The sequence below is a fragment of the Gossypium raimondii genome, chromosome 8 (genome assembly GCF_025698545.1).
Source record: "Gossypium raimondii isolate GPD5lz chromosome 8, ASM2569854v1, whole genome shotgun sequence".
In the NCBI taxonomy this organism is placed as follows: Eukaryota; Viridiplantae; Streptophyta; class Magnoliopsida; order Malvales; family Malvaceae; genus Gossypium; species Gossypium raimondii.
The window spans coordinates 41,102,166-41,122,191 of record NC_068572.1 but is presented as its reverse complement, the minus strand read 5'-3'; the positions used below and the strand labels follow the sequence as shown (position 1 = coordinate 41,122,191).

The 20,026-nt window shown below is 33.5% G+C and overlaps 2 protein-coding genes across 13 annotated transcripts; both read left to right on the top strand.

Annotated features, from left to right (window-relative positions):
* The first annotated feature begins 5,383 nt into the window (after positions 1-5,383).
* Positions 5,384-11,881, top strand: LOC105791472 (SWR1-complex protein 4). Of its 9 annotated transcripts, none has more exons than XM_012619549.2 (17): positions 5,384-5,708; positions 5,815-5,901; positions 6,243-6,308; positions 6,384-6,443; positions 6,597-6,653; positions 6,834-6,963; positions 7,112-7,179; positions 7,323-7,415; positions 7,549-7,596; positions 7,874-8,050; positions 8,339-8,449; positions 8,961-9,056; positions 10,836-10,907; positions 11,018-11,078; positions 11,170-11,204; positions 11,296-11,385; positions 11,495-11,881. In XM_012619549.2, exons 1-16 carry the CDS (start codon positions 5,595-5,597, stop codon positions 11,377-11,379), a joined length of 1,359 nt encoding a protein of 452 aa, XP_012475003.1. In that variant the 5' UTR covers positions 5,384-5,594; the 3' UTR covers positions 11,380-11,385; positions 11,495-11,881. The 9 variants fall into 9 exon arrangements, with proteins under 9 accessions (XP_012475003.1, XP_052490988.1, XP_052490986.1 ...); XM_052635028.1 differs by having other exon boundaries at positions 11,488-11,881; XM_052635026.1 differs by having other exon boundaries at positions 11,296-11,390.
* A 132-nt stretch (positions 11,882-12,013) lies between these two features.
* LOC105791471 (DUF724 domain-containing protein 2) lies at positions 12,014-18,106 on the top strand. 4 transcript variants are annotated; one of them, XM_012619543.2, is made up of 10 exons: positions 12,014-12,824; positions 13,246-13,662; positions 14,197-14,652; positions 15,130-15,180; positions 15,295-15,406; positions 15,485-15,696; positions 16,119-16,215; positions 16,296-16,385; positions 16,876-17,007; positions 17,132-18,106. In XM_012619543.2, exons 1-10 carry the CDS (start codon positions 12,348-12,350, stop codon positions 17,824-17,826), a joined length of 2,739 nt encoding a protein of 912 aa, XP_012474997.1. In that variant the 5' UTR covers positions 12,014-12,347; the 3' UTR covers positions 17,827-18,106. The 4 variants fall into 4 exon arrangements, with proteins under 4 accessions (XP_012474997.1, XP_012474995.1, XP_012474998.1 ...); XM_012619541.2 differs by having other exon boundaries at positions 16,296-16,400; XM_012619544.2 differs by lacking the exon at positions 15,130-15,180 and having other exon boundaries at positions 16,296-16,400.
* Positions 18,107-20,026: the final 1,920 nt, after the last annotated feature.

Below are 20,026 nucleotides of genomic sequence, written 5' to 3'. Positions count from 1 at the left end.
TTAGTCTCTGTACCTTAACAAATCCTAATTTTACAAAATTTACTAATTCAAAAATTAATTCATCTCTAAACTAACTTCGTAAATATTTAATAAAAAAATTTATGGGTCCGGTTTACGAAAATAGAGTCCTGGAAATACACTTTTCGACACCCCTGACTATTGGGTTATTATACTTAGTTGTTTCAATTCTTATTCTTGTCACTGTGTATTTTGAAATTAAAAAATATATTAAATGTAAAAAATGTGATTTTTTAATAAAAGTTATCTTAAAGATAAAATGTGAAATTAATACCAACATAAAATTTTAACACGAATATTTTATGGCATCACCAATAATTCAATTTTAACAAAAATTATAAATATTCAATATGATTAAACAATTCAATAATATAAATAGTACAAAATGTGAAATTTAATTTAATAATATAAATAGTAGATATAAATAAAATTATTACTATTTAGGTTTAAAGATTTTTTTGGATGATTTTTATTTTTTGATTTGGAGGTAAAGGGTGAGAAGTAAAAGTTTAAGGGGAAAATAAAAAGTTTTGGGGGTTGAGGGAGTAAAATTTTGGGGGGGGGAATATTCAAAAAAATTTTGAAGGGGGGAGGGTTTGGGGTAGGAGAGGGTGAGATGAGAAGGGAGTAAAAGTTTTGGAGGGAAAGTGGGAGGAAGTAAAAGTGTTGGGTGGAAAGTAAAGAGGTTTGGGAGTTTGGGGTAAAAATGTAAAATATTATAGTTTGGTATTTGGTTTATTCGAATTATTTGAGTTATTCAAATTCGAAAATCAAACTCGATTTGAACTTGAAATTCGAAAAAAATTTCGAGTGACTTGAACAACTCGATTAATTCAAATAACTCGATTCGTTTAACTCGAAATTCATTTTTTTCGATTTTTTCGAGTCGAATCAAGTTTTGCTCACCCCTATATGACATGCCTAATGAAATGCGGTATGAGATTATGCACTTGAGACATGAAATGCATATTGATTTATTTGATAGTTGAATCATATATTTGATTGTATTTGATATCATACTTCTATTGATTATTGATCCAAATAATGTTAACACCATTGATCCTTATTGCTCAACGTACAATTTTTTTTTATTTCTGTGCGTAGGTACTGTAGATCCTGAAGTCGCAAAGTGATTAATAGCATCCAGTTTCAACACTCCTGACTCAACAAGTTTGTATAGTTTTGTTATGTTAATAGTATGTGGCATGTACTTTAAGGTTTTGGGTTAGATTTTTAGTTCAAGTAGTCATTTAGTATATATGATGAAAAATGTTTACATTTTGAGCATGACCGTATGTGTTCGATGATAAGTGATACGGAATGGGAGCGGAGGAACCAGATCAATGATCGAATTCAAGTTGTTCGACTCAAGAAGAATAGATTTGGATATGACCTGAAAGGAAGAAACCAAATAAATTTAGAAAATAACAAAGGAAATAAGAAAAATAAGAAAACTTAACAAAAAAGTAAAGGATAGAAATTCAAAAATAATAACTAAATACTGAAAATATAGATTAAAGTAAAGTGGAAGATGAAATGGTAAATCGATAGATATGATGGATAGAAGGATAAATGTCCAATTGAACCCTTTCAGATATAAATATCAACAAACTCAATTAATGACTCTAATCAGCCCTTCAAGAAATAATCCTTGGCAAATTGAAGGGTGAATAATGAATTCCCACGACTCTTTGAAGAAAATTAAGAAGAAAACTACTTTTAAAAGTCACGAGAAAGAAATCTTGCACAAGAAACAAACTCCTAGGGTTGAAAATTTTATTAATGAAAAACAATTGTTTGTCTAATAAATAATGAAGAAGCCTTTATATAGGCTAGCTAAGTACATCCAAATAAAACTCTAAAATATACTAAAACTCTAATTAATCTAACCAAGAAGTAGTTTTAAACAAAACTTTCTAGTTAACATAAAACTCCTAAATAACTTAAAATACTTAATAATTATAAAAAATTTGTAATAAAAAATAATAAAATAATAAGAGCCGATAAATACAATATTGGACTCATATATAATAAAAATTAAGCCCAAAATTCGAACCCAATATGATTTAAACTCGAGTTAAAAGCACGAAACTCGTAATTCCCGTCATAATCTCGTCCAGAAATTCTGTTGGTGCAGTCTTCACTAAAATGATCATAACTTGAGCTCCCGAACTCAAAATTGAGTGATTTAAAGTGTGTTTCGAAGCTAGAAGATAGATCTTCGAATTCCATGAGACATCTCAACCCAAAAATACCTGGATCCCATCCAAAAATTTGTCACAATTTTGTTGATTTCCCAAACTTGAAAATTGGTAGCTTCGGTTAATGGAATTTAATAAATTTCACCCCATCCGTGCATGTATAAATAAGTATGTCTGAACATCTAGTGAGTTAATATTTACTTGCCAATAGGCCATGTTATACTTGTGATTGAGTTGTTTCTTACTTCCCAAGTAAATGAATGTGTTATGTGCTTGAGATCATATATTGATAGGTGCTTGATATGTCAAGGATGGTAGCTTGGCATTTGAACTAATGCCTAAATTCCATTGTTGATGAGTTTTTGGGTCACATAGACCATTTGATATTTGTATTGGCAGATTGGAGAAGAATGATACAAAATTTGGGAGAAACTGCCCTCAAGGTCGTGTCGCTCTCCTATTGGTGTCACGACATTGATCTTCTATTTCCATAGTCATGATTCTCCCCTGTTGAAGCCACGACATCGATTCTCCTTGTCTTCACGGTAGTGACATTTTTTTGCTAAAGTCGCGACGTCAACGTCCCGATTTCAAGGTCGCGACTCACCTCTGTTGAAGTCACAACGTCATGCTTCTACCCTTTGTGTCATGACATGCTTCCATAGTCGCGACATTACCTCTATACTTTAAAAAAATACATTTTTGTCCCTCATTTATTATAAGTGTTGCATAAGAGCTTTTGTAAGCTCATTTATAACTCGGATCCGAATATAAAATGTGTTCTATTAGGTTGAAACTAAATTGTTTGTATGATTCGTTTGTTAAATATTGGGTGAAAATTGATATAAGATTGTGCCTTTTCACAAGTTTTGGTTCGGTTAGTAGGGGCTGATGATCATGTGCATCCTAATTTTTTGTATCTAATGCAATGATTAGCTGATAGCAATTTGCTAGAAATGATGGTGGATAAATTGAATCCATCAATAAGTGCAAATTTCTTGTTTTATCCTTGTAATGGCATATCATACTTTGTAACGAGTGTCTCACAACTTGTTTTCTAAAATGACCAATGTCCACCTAAAGTTCATGGTAATATAGTAGAAACGTCATTTGCAATAACACGGATTGTCCCATCAACTTTAACCACTAAGCTCTTTAGGCCAAGGTTTGTGAGATCTAGTTCCTTCTTATCTCTTTTGAACCCGCATCATCATCTCAATTCTCTATTTTTGTTGCAAGGATATTTAGCCATGCATTGGAAGATTCACATTCAAAATATGGCCTTGTACACACTCTCTCAGTTTGTTCTCATTATTGGATCCAAAAAGATCAACCATTGCTTCTCCCTTTGATGCATTATTTCTGAAATCAACATATGTATGAGCCTCCAATCCCTGTAAATCCAGAGCTCCCTAAACTTAGTGAGTGTTTTTTCCCTTTTTTTGTTCATTATAATGCATAATTAATAAATCTGACATAATTCTTAGATTTCTTGCCTACTTGTTAGTTCCAGCCTTAGCTTTCAAGTTTCACTTTCATGCTTATTGTCGTCTTCAGGTTCGTCGATTTCCCCCTTTCTAGTGTCAAGTTTTCCATCTTAATTTTGCAATCTTATTTTTCTAATGGATTTGAAGTTTTTTCAAAACAAAAGATAAATAATTTTCAGGTTCATATATCTTTAAATGCACATTTGGGATTCTTTATTCCTTATTTAACCGATGACATATAAAGTAATATCTCCAAATTAGAATACAAAATCTTTGTAATAGCTGATTAAATCAAACCCCAATGTTCTATAAGTACTGCAAAGCATATAAAGTCATATTTCCCAATTATTTCTTATTCAAGGCATGACATATACAATTATATTTCCAAATTAATATATAAAATATTTTTAATATCTAAGCAGAGAGCATTTCTTGTAATTGCCTAGGATAACATCATTAAGTACTCTATAAATGTATATTGTTCAATCTCAACTTTTAGGGTTTCAATAGAAAATTAATTTATGTATGCATTAACTTAAACGTGATTTAAATGAGATTTAAATATTGTTTACTTGTATTAGACTTTATGTTTAACGGTTTAAGTGTTAACAAACTTTATTGTATAAATAAAATTTAAATAAAATTTAAGTTTATATGTTTCGATTGTGTTGACTGTTTTTTTTATAAATCAATTATTAATAACGCTAAATCTAAGAAATCTTATTTTAATAATAAAAAATGAATAAGCGAAAATGCCAGTGAAAGTTTACACATATTACTGCTGTTTATTTACAAAACGGCGCCATCTTTGCCGATGCTCTTTTTCACTGCATTTCTTGAGGCATTTTTAAACGTTGTTAAATGTATGACAAAACGTCGCTAGAAGTATGTTCTGTTGTGGTGTTTAAAAATTATAAAAATATATTATTTAATAAATTTAAAAAATAAAAATGTAAAATCAAGTGAGAGAAAACTTAGAATTAAATCGGTTAGTATTAGTGCAAAATGATATGAGTTTGTGCACACTTTTTCTTCCATTTAAAGGTTGGAGAAGGCTCATGGTCTATGGGTAGCTTTAGATATTATATGAAAAAGAGTAAACTACACTATTAATCACTAAATTATGAATAAGTTTTCATTTTGATCACTTAACTAAAAAATGTTATAATTTAATCATTGAACTATTAGTTTTCATTTAAATCACCAAGTTGTTAAAATCAATGCTATATAGCTTTCTTTGTTCATATTGCCTGTACCAATCGAAAGATCTTTTTCTCTGTTCAGTTTTTTTCATTAAACAACTTTGGACGTCAGGAATTTTCAAACCAAAATTCTATCAGCTTTTTTCTTCGATCTTCGACACTGACCATCAAATCAATTGAGATTTAAGATATGTTTTTTTACTTGTTGATGAGTACTGATCCACCGTACTTTTTGTCGAATCATCACTTGAAGCTCAATGGAAAAATATTTAAAAAAAATTAACGGTCCGGTAAATTAAATAAAGCTTTTAAATAAAACAATAAATTAAATGAAAACTTTCGAATAATTTAATTACTAATTATAATATTTTTTAAGTAAATAACTAAAATTTACGTAGTAAAACCCAAAAAAAAAAAAAAAAATCCCTTGCAAAGCACATGATGAGAAATAGTCCATAGAAGCCCATCAGTAACCCGGAAGTGATCATTTCCAAATCCTACAGTTAATTTTTGTTATGCTCAAAACCATCCTTCGCGCTTTGAGGGAAAACCCTAGAATTTTTCCCTTTTATCCATTGCAGCTCTAATTTCCCGATAAAAATCAAACTTCTCCTGAAGCTGTGGAGTTTTGGATGAATTGCAAAAGCCCTAATTAAATTTTATCGGAGAGTGGCAGTGAAATTACAATGGACGCGAAGGACATCCTTGGGCTGCCCAAAACTCCGTTGCCAATACCCCAGGAGAAGAAATCACGTCCCCAGAAAGATTCCCAGAGAAAACCCGATGGCATTTCTCGCGAGGTAAAGAAATGGAAAATTGAATTTCTTGTTTTTCAAAAAATAAAAAGCTTGAACTGAGTGAAAGAGGACTTCTTCCTTGTTTTTTTTTTTGGGGTGGAATTTGTAGGTTTATGCCCTTACAGGTGGGGTGGCTCCGCTTATGCCTTCCATTGATGTCTCTCAATTGAAACGACGCCCACCATCCGACGAGAAGGTTTTTCCAAGACTTCTTTTGTTTGTTAGAGTGCAATTTTTGGTTGCGTTTTGCTTTCGAAGAAAAATTGTAGATTTGGATGCAAATTCTATATGTATTTACATGTGTCTTTGATGAATCAAGTATTAAAGTATTGAGTTTCATAGAAGTAATTTTGCATGTATTGAAACCCTTGGGAAGTGTCAACAAACAAGAAAGAGTAGTGTAAGCAACTGTCAAATGGAGCATAAAAAAAAAAGTACTAAACTAATTTTCACGTTAAATGATTTACATTGATATTTCTTGGTGGTAGATGCTATACTTTAAGGTGAGTTTCTTAATGATTTTGAAATTTTCTTCAGATCACATGGCAGTGGCTTCCTTTCACAAGCTCTGCCCGAAAGGATGATTTGCAACTTTACCACTGGGTAAGTATCATAAAACTCCCCCTTAACATTGTGGTTTATTTCGTTTAAACTCTTAGTCTCTCTTATATGATTCAGGTGAGAGTCGTAAATGGTGTTCCACCAACCGGTGATTATTCCTTTGCTAAGTATAACAAGGTAAGCACACATTTTGTTTTCATTTTTCTGCTCTGTTCGTATTTACTGTCAAAATAGTTCATGCTGTATCTATTTTTCTTTATCCTTAAGTTTCTATGCATTTGTTTGTTCATGCAATTGAACGTGTTTGTTCATTTGTCTGGTGTGGTGCAGTCTGTTGATGTTATCAGATACACAGATGAGGAGTATGAGAAGTATTTAACTGATCCTGTATGTATCAACTTGAGGTTGCAGCTCTTGGTTTTGGTTTCTCTGCTAATGCTTTTTTATTTTTTGTCTGATTGAAAATTTGAAATAGTGAAAGTAGATAGTAGGATTAAGGCATGTATTTGTGCTTCCATTGATTCAATTTGCCAGGTTGATTCTCTTTTGTTTTACCTTGATAATTAGAAATGGACCAAGGAAGAGACAGATCAATTGTTTGACTTGTGCGAACGGTTTGATCTCCGCTTCATCATTATAGCTGACAGGTTCCCAACACACCGGACTGTGGAGGAACTGAAGGATCGATATTATAGTGGTACTGTGACAAATTTCTAGACTATCTATTGCAATCATTCAAATCACTTTCTTGCTGTTCTGTTTACAGTTCAGAATTGCATATAATCTTTTTCATTTGAGCTTTGATATATGGTTCTCATGGTAATTATAGCACTATCTTTATGTAGTGTCTCGAGCCATTCTGGTTGCTAGGGCTCCATCTCCTGGTGAAGTTGCAGGGCATCCTCTTGTTAAGGTCTGCTATCAATTCAGCGGCAGCACCATATAAATGATTTACCTTTTGTTGCAGTTTCTAGGAAGTAGGAACAAAAATAAGCTGTTATGGTGTCTATAATATCGCTCTAGAAAATTATTTAATATATATTGTTCTGGGTATAGGAACCCTACAATGTTACTCAAGAGACTGAACGCAAGCGTGCTTTATCAATGGTCCTTTCTCAAACAAAGCACCAAGAGCGGAAAGATGCTGAGGTGCATATTTTTTTCCTTTGGCCCTTATATTACTGCCATTTATTATGTGATCTTCAACATCATTTATTTGCGTGTAGGCTTGTTGGTTGAATATGTAGAATTCTTCACTGGTCTATGGTTTTTTTTTCTTCAGGTTCTTGCTGAAGCAAAAAGAATAGCCGAGTCACGTATGGCGGCACGGGTATGTATCAGCTGGACAAGCTGCTATTGTGGCAGTTGCAGTTTCTCTTTCTGGACTTTAAATATGATATCTGTTAATGCCGCTTGAATTTTCAATTAAAGTCTAAAGGCATAAACATTTTCAACTTGATTTGATAGTCACATGATATTGTATGCTTGAGTTGGAATTCAGTTAAAAATCATAGGGGTGTGTGTGTTTTCATGTATTTGCTTATCTGATTGCCACTGGATTTTCTACAATCTAGAATAATATAGCTTTCTATGTATATACTGTCCAGGCTGCTGAAGAACCTGATTTGCCTGTCCCCTCAGATGTTGGTCCTGAAAGTGCTGAGGGGGCTGTTGGTCCTGGAGATACTATATCTCCGTCCAATGTTCAAGCGCCTGCTGCAGCGATTGCACCTTCTACCTCAGTAATAGCTGATAATGCCTCAACTCTTGCTTCCTTGCGTATGGTATGTGCGGCATCTGTTCTTCAGTTTTCTCTTCTCTCATTCTCTTTCCATCAATGAATAAAACATAATTGGAAATGATTGCTTCTGTCATCAGTAAAATGTGTTTAATTCGACTTACTAAATGTGCACCCCTATAATATTTTTATGGTCGAATTAGTACCTAAGGCAAGTTACTTCTTGGAAGTTTGATGGAAGAAAGTTTGTGTGTGTCTATGTTTTCTAAAGTTTGTTACTTGATATTTTTGCTCTTGTAAAAAAGTTCTTTGACTGTTGTGATATAATTTTCAGCTTCGGGTATATTTGAGAACTTATGCACTTGAGCAAATGGTCCAAGCTGCAAGCTCCTCTGCTGGACTTCGGACCATCAAGCGGGTTGAGCAAACCTTACAAGATCTTGGGGTTTGTCTATGCTCCCTGAAATTTTAATTATGCACAGATAGATTCTTATATCACTTGTTGGTGGATGATGTTGAATTATATGCATGATGACCAGACTGGAAAACTCTTTCTAATGGTTACTTCATTTCTTAAACTTATTCTAATTCAGTTTTTTTGGTTGCAATTTCTACACATGAAGATTCCTCTCTCTGAGGGTTTCTCACTGGATTTCATTTTGTGAGCCTATTCAATCTATGATTTCTCAAATTATAAGGTCTTTTATGTTTCTAGATGAAATTGGTCTTATTGGAGATGATGTAGAGGTTCAGTAAAATAGATTTTTTGTCATTGTTAGATAGCCTGTTTTATTACTTTTAATAATTATTGCCGGTTTGTGCCAAAGTAAATCCTTTGCTCTGTATTTGTTGTCATTTGCTTGTAACTCTATTCTTAATCTTTTAAGCATTCTTCATTATTCTTGTTTTTTGTCTTCCTGAAACTGGGTATATAAGTTTTGTATTTATCTTTACAGGTTAATTTAAAGCCAAAGGTTCCAACAAAGGCCGTTTGTGCTGAGCATCTTGAATTAAGAAAAGAAATTCTAACGTTGCTAAATCTCCAGAAACAGGTATTTTACATTCATGTCTCAAAATTATCTGTAGAATGATCGTCTTCTTTGGGCTCTTTTTCTAATAATAACTTAATCCTTTAGGGCCCGTTTGGTTTGTTTGAAACTGGTTTGATAGCTCATTTGTTACGGAACTATCACATGAGTTTCAAATAACAAGGCATTTGGTAGTCTTGATAAATAACAAGGTCACATGACTTTTTACTTAGATGGGTGATAACTTTCACCTATGTGAATGTATACTTTAAATATCACTCATCTTTTACTCAACTTCAATTATTTTTGTTCCAATTTTATTCTCACCCAACAACCACACATTTCAAGTACAGCAGTTCACGAGTCGAGTGACCCGCCAGACTTGGTCAGCCCAGCGCCCCAGCTCGTCATTTCTTGTCCTTGGGCTGACCTGACTCAGCCTGAATTTAAATTAAATGATTTTTAAAAATATTTTTATTTAAATTTAATATAAAATATATAAATGTTAATAAAAATATATATTTTATTATTTTATCAATTTCAAACGGTAATATTTTATTATTTTATATATTTAATATAAAATTATACAATTATATAGATATTATATTTTATTATATTAATATTAAAAGTATACATTTTAATAATATTTTAATATTTATATTAATATATTAATATTAATATAAAATTATATAATTTACTATATTTTTATTTATATGTTTATATATAAATATATATTTTATTATTTTAAAAAAGAAATAGTATTAGTATATTGTTTTCAAACAACAATACTTTTATTTTATTATCTTAATATTAATATAAAATTAAATATTATAATATTTTTTATTTTAGTATTTTATTATATTTTAATATAAATAGTTTTTAAATAGTTTTATTATATTTTATTTTAAATTATATAAAAATTAAAGATGTTAAGGGTAAGATGGTACATTAACAAAGAATACTTATGTTTTAACTCAGCAAATACATGATAAGAAGAGTAATATGTATCACAATTTTCAACAACCAAACACCTTGATGTTGTAACATCTATCTTTTATTCATCATTTTGAAACTTGAGTGTTACTTAACACTCCTCTTTTATATCAAGTCCTACCATTCATGTTAAGATCTGTAGTTAAACAATTCCTGCAAAATTATTGTACAACTTCGTTAAAATAGTTCTCATCTCCAATTCCTTTTACTGAATTTATTATTTATGAAAAAAAAAGAGAATGAACTTAGTCATGGTATTTCTCATTTTCGTTGAGTCCAAGATATTATATTTTCTTTTCTGATAGGCATCTGAAAAATTATATCATTTATTCTGCTTGTACCAATTAGGCCAAGGTGTTGAAACTGTGGGGTTCCGGATTTAGACTTTGCTTGGTAGAGTGGAAAGAAAATGAAACAGATGGAAAATTGAAGTGGTAGAAAAATAGAAAGATGGAAAATATGAAATTTCTTTCTATTCATTGCTTGGTAAAGTTGAAAAATGAAAGGAAAAAATGCATAATTTTGAACTAAAATACACATCTCATTTTCTCTCCTCTCATCTTTCCAATTTGGAAGTATTGATTTTTATGCATTAGGATGAAAAATGGTCATCTTTTCTATTTTTTTCCTCACTTTTCTTCCCTACCAAGCACACTTAAAATTGATTTTCTTTCCATTTTTCTAGTCCCTCGTCTTTTCCACCTAACCAAGCACATCTTTAGAGTTAGATCTAAATTATGAATTATGCTTGATTAATTGTGTTCAGAAGTTTAGCCAAGGCATTAAAAGAAGTTGTGTCTTTTTTAACAGTTGCAATACAAGGAGGCAGAAGGTTCATCTTTCCGTGATGGTTCCTATGGTGATATGCCAGGCACTGCAAAGGTTGAAAAATCTAAGTCTCTGAATCATTTTAATCTCATAGTTTTACAGATGTGTGATTATGTCAATGGTTCAAATCATTGAAACTTTGTGGGGTTCTGTCAATTGAGCAGCGATCACAACGTGCTGCTGATCAGGACCGCACATTTGTCCCTGACACCATTAGTTTTGGAGGTAATATATATCTCATTTTCCTTTAATATTTTTATCTGAGACGGGCGAGTTTAATGGTTTTGATCATTTTCATATCTGATAGTAATTCCAGGTGATAGGGTTGTCAAAAGGGAGCAAAAACGAAAGGTATCTATATTATTTTCTTGCCTTAATATTTCCTTTTGTCTCTTAAAGTTTTGGAACTTATCAGGTCTTATGATATGTATATGTATTGTAGGGACCTGGGAGAACATCTGAGACTCCATCGTCACCAGCGGGAGCTCATAAAAGACCAAGAAAGATGAAAGCTTCTGATCTATAAAAAAGGGTGAGGTAGCAAATTGACATCACCCCGTATAAACAAAATGATGATATTGCTTTCTTCTTATTTGCCCAAATTCTCATCAGCCTGTTTTTGATTCATTGCAAGATTTCAGGGTCATTGCCAACCCATTGTTACTCTACCATTGGTCATTGGAAGCAGATGAACAAGTTCCATAGTTTTGACTACCAAGTTCTCTCTCTCTCTCTCTCGCTTTTTTTTTTCTAACCCTTTGACCTGGCTTTGTAAGTTTGTGTAGTCAAGTAGGAAAAAGACAACATCTTTTTGAATGAATATGCATAAAGCATCAGGATCCAAAAAAACCAACACGTATTTTTCACCCATTTTGCTTAGCTGAGAGAGTTGGGTATTTTATTTTGTAAATGTTCATATTTCTATCCAGGAGCTACCTAGATATTCTGTCGTGGTAATTAATTTTTAATTTCTTTTCAAACAAGTTACATGCAATTAAAACAAGTCCTTTTAAGTGTTTATTTATTTATTTATATGATTCATGTGTTTTTTCAACCGAACATGTGGTGATTGAAATATAGAAGTCTGAATGTGTTAGTCCAGTTGTGACATAATCGTCATAAGCAAAACGAAAGAAAACAAATTATTTACTATGTTTTGTGAATAAATACAATATCATATAAATAATAAACATTACTATCTATAAATGAACAAGGAAAATTTGGAAACAAGGCATTTGTCTTGGTTGGAGTTGCAGCATATAATTGTAAAATTCAATTCTTTAATTTTTTATACTGATAGAGAACTTCAAGAATCAAAAAGAAAAAGAAAAAGAAAAAGAGGCCAATAGCATTTAGCTTTAGCCGATTGACTGAAATGCGAAGTGCAGAGTCCAAATAAAAATAGATAAAAAAAGAAAAAGAAAAAAAACCCTTAGAATTTTCTGCTAGAAAGATTCCACACCACATACCATAACTCTCTCAGTTTCACCAAGCATGGTGAATTCTCCTGCTGAAAATGACCCACTTCAACAACAACAGCCTTTAAGCAAGGGAGCCCCAGTCGAGGTCAGCAGTGACGAGGAAGGCTTTCGAGGGGCTTGGTACTTGGCCACTATCCTCGAAATGCCTCCCAAATCCGCTTCCAAGAAACGAAAGAAGGCATTTGTTCGCTACAAGACTTTACTCGCTGACGATGGTAAGTCCCCTTTGACTGAGCATGTCGACCCCGGTTATATTCGCCCTTTGCCGCCTAATGAGAAGGGAAATGCTCAGTCCGGGTTCGAAGTGAACGAAATCGTTGATGCGAGGTACAGAGATGGTTGGTGGACTGGCGTTGTGAGGAAGGTTTTGGCGAAGTCGAAATATAGGGTTTACTTTGATAATCCTCCTGATGTCATTGAGTTTGATAGGAAAGATTTAAGGGTTCATTGGGATTGGATCGATGGCAACTGGGTTCGCCCTGAAAAGCAGGTATGGGTGAAGTGTTCATTCTTTTTAATTTTTCAGTTTTTTTTATCTGGAAATTTGGGGGGGGGGGTTATTTTGGAGTTGAGAGCCGAACTTTTTTAGGAATAAGTTTTTTCCCTGTATTGAACTTGCGAATCTCACTGCATGTAGCTTTTTACACTGAAAATTTGCTATTTAAGTCGTGCTTTCATGATTGCTTCTAAAATTAGAGCCTTTCTAGTGCTTAATTAATTGGTGTAAATAATGAACTCGATCGATATGTTTCACCTTCAGTGCTTTCTTTGTTTAAGTTCTGCTAATTTTCATTGCATTTTGGTCTGGGAGTCATGTAAATTTAGTTTGATATTTACGAAACTTTCATCTGTGGAAACTTGATTGACTTTTGGTATGGTATCGTGTGAGTGATTTTTTTTTTTTTTTAAAGCAATCAACAGGCTCCGTTTTTAGCTCTGGGACAGCAGTGGAGGTAAATGTTGATGATGAAAGCCTACGTGATGTTTGGTTCCCTGCAATAGTCGTAAAAGAAAATGAGGATAAGACTTTCCTGGTGAAGTATCAGAACTCTAAGAATGATGATGAGTCTGGGACTGCAAAAGTTGTTGTAGATTCCCTCCATATCAGACCCACTCCTCCTCGATATGCAGATAGGAATTATGAATTGCTGGAAAGAGTGGATACAACATATAATTTTGGTTGGCGCACTGGAGTAATTACCAAAGTTCTTACTGGAAGAAGGTACAATGTCTTCTTTAAGCATGGAAATGAGGACAAGGAACTCTCTCACTCTGATATAAGGCCTAACGTTGAATGGACCGATGGAAACTGGATTAGTAAATCCAAGGTATCTCTCCTACTTCTTTTTGGGATATAAATTTCTTTTGTTACCCCATTATTTTCCCATTTTAAAATTTAATGAGCTGTTAATGTTGTGTTTGTGGTACTGAACATGGGTCTAGTGCATACCTTTTAATTATCTTAAAAGGAGAAGGAAATAAATATCTGAAATAATGATTTTTGGCTTTATCTAAGTTGATTTCTGTTCGTAACAGTGATGGCCTTCTGTATTCCAGTTTTAAAAATGCTTTGTTTTATTGTCTTATCTTCCCTTCTACACATATTTCAACTTTTTCTAGACAGATGTTGAACTAGTTTTTGTATACGATTCACTGTTTTTTAGAATCTGGTCAGATTCTACATGTAACTAGTTTGTGTGTTGAATGCCTTAAATGTTTGTACTACTTCTGGCATTGTCTACAATTCCTTTAGTGGTTTGCATTTTTTTGTTGTGATTATTTCAGAAATTTAGTAGCATGCAAGTGTAAATATCATTCGTTTTTAGGTAAAAGAGTACTTAAGCGGTGAGCTTTTGTTTCAGGAAGTCATAATTGCTTCTGATGACCAAGAGCTGATAGGGGATGCTCTCTGTGGTACCCGGTACACCAAGATGGCTGGAGAACTTGAAAGTTCCTTGTCCACAAAAGAAAACACTGAAGATAAGATTCCTTTGAAAAAGATGAAAAGGAATGCTACAGAGCAGCCAACTCCCACTGATGAAAACAGTACTTTGCACTCAGGCAAGAAGAAGGTCAAACTGGAAACATCAAATGGCAACACTTCTAATTCACGGTCTTCAAAAAAGCAAACTGAAGGAAATGCAGTGGTAACACCGATATCAGTTACTGGCGATCAGTTAAAAGATATGCCTAGTGAAACATTGTGTAAAGAAGGGAATCCGAGAACTGGTGGTAAAGCTACTAAATTCCCAAAGAAAACTGTGATTGCTGATCAGCCTTGTGCTAAGAGTGAGAGCCCATTAACAGAAGCAACAACTGTGAGTTAGATTTATTGTTTTGGAGTTCCATTGTTCATACTAGCAACATCAGATCATTTTCATTTCGTTCTTTGTTTTCTTTTTCACATGTTAATACATTCCTATTTGATGACGAGAAATGTATAAATATCACTTTAAAGTACTGTGTACTTTACCACTCTTTGGTGTCTGCGTTGCATGCCTGAGTTGCCTTTCCTTGAAGCACTCAGCTTCTAAAACTTCACCATGTTAAGAGTATGTCTTGTTCTAAAATATGCTAGAAAATCATGTGTGCTTTCAAGCATAACCTTTGCACAAAGAAGTGAAAACTAGCTTGCTGCTTTAGAATCATAATAACTAAAAACAGGTCTTGTCTACGTGAGTGTCATAAAAAAATTGGCCTGCTTGACATAGTTGTCACTGCTCAATGGGTTGTTTCAAGGGTTGAGCAACCTTGTTTTCCAACTGGGATATTCAATGTGCCCACTTGCTTTGCAGCAAACTGCTTCAAATGACCGCCTTTTCTGTCAACATCACCGTTCTAACTGGGTAATGATCATTGATTATTGTCACTTTGGATTTGTTGGCTCCATCAGCCAATATTCCTATTCAGCACTGTCGCTACTACCTTCATTTGATCTACATTTCCCCTTACTAATGCAGACGACTAAGAGGCAGAAAGTTGGTTCAGCTGACGGTAAAGTAGACAACCTTGCGAAGAGGAATGTAAAAGTTAGAAAGTCACCAAGTAACAGCCCACAGGTTTTGACAGCAGGTAAATTTAGTCTTCAATACATGTTTGCCAGTTTGATAAATTGTTTAAAGATAATGTTTACGTATTATATATTTTCAGGCAAGGAAGGAACTACAAGGGTTGCTGGAGAAATTAATGAAGGGGATATTAAAACAAAAGAAGTTGAAATGCCCATCATCTTAGGATTAGCAGCAAAGTTCTCAAAGACTTTACAGGCTGAAAATTCCTGTCAGATCCCTAGTGAGGAACCTGGGAAGCTAATGGGGGATCAAAAAAACAATTTAAATGATTCAGTCAGAAATGAAAATATGGTAAGCAAAAATTTCATTTTAGTCTTTGGCTCATAGAAAACTACTAATATAAACTTTTAAATTCAAAATGCCTCAAATTCTTAAATGGGAACAAGTTTGTTATTAAACTGTTGGAAGTACTTGATAACTGATCTATATTTCCTTGTCATGATCATAGGTAAAAGAGTATATCTAATGTTGTTGTTTTACATATAATGCCTTTTCTTTTTGGCCAGTATATAAAGTCTAATTAAGTGGTTAACTTTTTGGGTGTTGTCTGCTCATTTTATTAAAATAGAAAATTTTCTTGAGCCTGCTCTGTGGCCTGTCTTTTATCTTAATATGTTAGCAAACATGGAATCTGACTCCCCTTTATTAATTTGATTTCCTGTATATATATATTCCTCTGGTAGTAATATTAACTGTTTCTCTAACTGATATAGGAAATAATGGAAAATAATGTTGGAGAAAGCGATCCGAAAAAAAAGAGGGGAAGACCACGTAAAGCAGTAGTTACAAGTCCGAAGGCTTTTCATGCTGGTATATAAAACTTAAGCTTCAGCTTTTTGATGTATATAGGCAAATCTGTGTCAATGCAAACTTAATATTACGATTGGTAGGTAAGGAGCAAAATGGGGCTGGAGGTATTACTGATGAAAAAGTTTTAAAAGATTGTACGAGTGATGAAGCTGGTTTGTCAAAACATAAAGGTGTGGAACTGTCAGGTACATGGGGGGTCTCAGTTCTTGGTTTGTCATTGTTAGTAATATGCCTCAAGGACGGTATAAAACTGCTATACAAGGCTCTCTTGGAAGCATTGAGTTAGGCACTTCCAATGTCTACCCAAGTTTAGCAGTTACCATTTTCTTAAATGAATTTTCCAAGTGGTATGCTAATTGATAGAAGAATAGTAGGCGTAATGGGAGCAGTTTCCAGGAAAATTGATTTGGGTAGGGGTGCATATGAAAGAAGGCGATATATTTGTTCTACGTGTGCTGGGGAGGGGAGAGTGATGTTGAGAAGAAAGGTCATGCATGTACCAACAGCTTTTTCTTCTCGTTTCTTGTGCTGTCTTTTACCTGATGTTGATGTAATTAAGTTGACTATCTGTTAATTTTTTGTAGTTTATGGTTACTCGCCTTATAGTTTGTGAATTAACCATCCTATTTGTTAAGTGTATAACCTCTGAAGATTTTACAGGAAGGATAAATGACGACCAAAAAACAAGAGAGGTTCACTTGGCGACTGCTGGGATTTCCGACATGAATGAGGACGATCAACCTCTATCAACTTGGATAGGGGGAATCCACTCCTCAGGTGATGAAGAATCAAGTAAGCAGCTTCATCAGATTTATAAAACTTGTTTCGTATAATCTCTCTCTGTCTGGGTACATAAATGTAGATCATCACTCGGCTTTTATATTTACAACATTTTGGGGATTTTTTTTCCTTCCAGGGCTCTCCTCTGGCAGGCTCGTCAATGGATGGAATGAGGAAAAAGGATTGGTTGATGTTCCTATTGAATCTCATGCAATTGATGCTACTGGTAGAAGCCCATTGGATAGTGATCAGAGTTTGCCTTTTGTGAAGAAATCACCTATATGGCGAACAATTGAATCTTTGGATGTCTTCCAAATTGTGCCCCAAAAACCACATTTTCAACCTTTGGCTGAAAGCAGAGAGGAGTTTCGTGAGGGATCGGCAATTGGGATCATGGTGACCTTTGCCAGTTTGTTTGATAAGATATCCATGTTGCATTTTGATGACCCTCGAAACACATTTGACAGCATTTCAGAAGGTCTTGATGACTTGGAAAAGCACGGATTTGATGTTAGTCTGCTTAGGTGCCGTGTGAATAAACTACTTTCAATCAAAGAAGGGCATAGTCAGCATCTAGGGGAGAAAGAAAATGCAGAAAGGGAGATAATGGAAAATACAAAGGGGATAACTAAATTCGATGAAGAGATGGAAGAGATTGAAAAGAAGATTGCTCAATTACAAGAACAACATTCTTCTATAAAGTCAGAGAAGGAGACCAAGAGTCTTAAGGTTGGTAGTTTGAAGTTGCATGCTGATGTTCTAAATAAGCTTATTCAGAATGCCCCTCATGAATTTAAGAAAATAGCTACTGCGTCGTGGAAGTTGCCATGATCACTCATTGGTTTCATGTTGGAATGGCTAATTATTGTTGTTAAATATGTGGATTCGATTGTAGTGGGGTTGTTTTTTAGGCGCAATTGTAGTGGTTAGGGTGAATCAGTAGAGGGTCCTTTTTGATTTATAGATATGCTGTTTCATGCACCTTTCTGTTCCTCGGTGTCTTGTATGTTACGTCTATTTTTGTTTTTGGAGTCAAAAACATGAACCTGCTTCTCCAGCCTAGACTAGAACTTTATGAAAATGTGCAAAACTAACTTTTTTAGGTCCCTCATCATCGATGCCCTTTTAATTGTTACATTTAAATTTTGGCATATTGCACTTACAGATTACTGATTTGGATGTTTTTGAGTAATTATTATTTATTCGTAAAAAAAGGCTAAAGCTAAAGAAATTAATTAAAATACAAAACATAAATAAATCAAATTTGATTGCACCATTTTCTCTTCTTACGTCTGAATTTAACATGCCGATGTGCAAATGTACATGAATCACAAAATATTTCTTTCCCTAAAAGTCGGGTGTTTAAAAAGGAAAGGCGAGACACATTAGTATTGATGCTAATATAGGTTTAATTTTGTAATTCAAATTTAGGTACTTCTCAACGATCCTTTGCTTTTCTAACAAATTTGTATTTCTTTTGGCTTTATTGATTATATTTTCTTTTATGGTTTAATTTTGAAATTTAATAATTTTATATCTCTTCAAATTAAAATTCTCGGAATTTTTAAAAACAATTTATTTCGTTTTAGAATTTGAATCAAATGAAATAATAGAGCTAAAGTGTCCATAGATTTTAGCTAATTTTTAAATTAGATTCGAAAAATAAGTTAGAGAAATGCATTTGTCAATAAATTCAGGTGTTTATGATTGAAGATAATGTGGCTACGATCAACGTCCTGTATAAGAACAAATACAATTGAAGAGATGGAGGTCGCAGATGAAGGGAAAAACAGGGTTGATGAAGCACTTTCTTTACACAAGGAAACCAATAACCTTTAAAGCTTGCGAAGAAAGGAATCAACTTGAGTGTGAAAGACGCCTCAGGAGACTCATGCATAACCCTTTCAGGCAAACTGTTAAAGAAGGTTTGCCTTGGCTTCAGCTTCTGATATCTCAAGAACCATGTCGCGGATTGGATAGTGACGCATCTCTCTCAGACCATACTGATGTTTCTATAGATGTTAGATCGTTAAGTTTTTTTTTTTCTTCTTTTTTTTTTTTTAATTTTCCATGATAGCAAACCTAAATTTCTCAAGTCCCTTTCAGTTTTATTATGTAATGCCTTATTTTCAAAGTTGTATGAATGCTAAGGGATGGTAACAGTAGTTATTGATATTTTTCTAATGACCTATCATCTTTCTTATTCTAATAATCATAATTATGAATGATTATATTGAAGGTTGATCTAGTAGTAGTACTAATTATATTTTTCCTAGGAAATTACATATAATAGTATAAATGTACAATTACATTACTACCTCTCATGTATTAGATCTTCCTTCTTTATTCAAATTCATGTTTAGAATTTCGTTATATATGACTACATATTGTAATTTTTTTTTCCTTATTGCGCTCTAAACTATACATGCAACCATAAGCCTAGACAGGTTTGAAAGCAATCCATGTGTATGCTTTGTATCCAGTTTAGTTACATGCCATATTCCATCATTATCTATTGTTGCTGCTACTACTACAACCCACTTTTCCACCTTTATCACATGTCAATAAAGCATACTTGTTTCTGCACACTGATCGCCTCACCACACTAAAATCTTTCAGCTTCGCCTGCTCTTGATAAAACTCAAAAAATGCTTTAATGCTATTGAATCACATCCCTGACACCTACCCTGACTCTAAGTCCATACCAGGATCTTCACGATGGACTTCTTCATTTGCAAACTCATCATCAACGTCATCACCGATCCCCGATCCCTTCACCTTTCGCGTTTGAATCGTTGTTAGCACCAACAGATGAATGGTCACTTCCTCCTTCAAACAAACTATCATTATTAGATATTCCAAACAAATCGTTCAAGGTCTGCTTAGCATCGTTTGAACTTCTCCTGTTTTGCGATCCTTCTTCGCCCATACATAGTATCATTTTGATTTTCCATTTCTTCTTCTTCTTCTTTTTTTGACTAGTTTTTTTCCTTAAAACTAAATAACAAAGAGTTGAGTATCAAAAATGAAG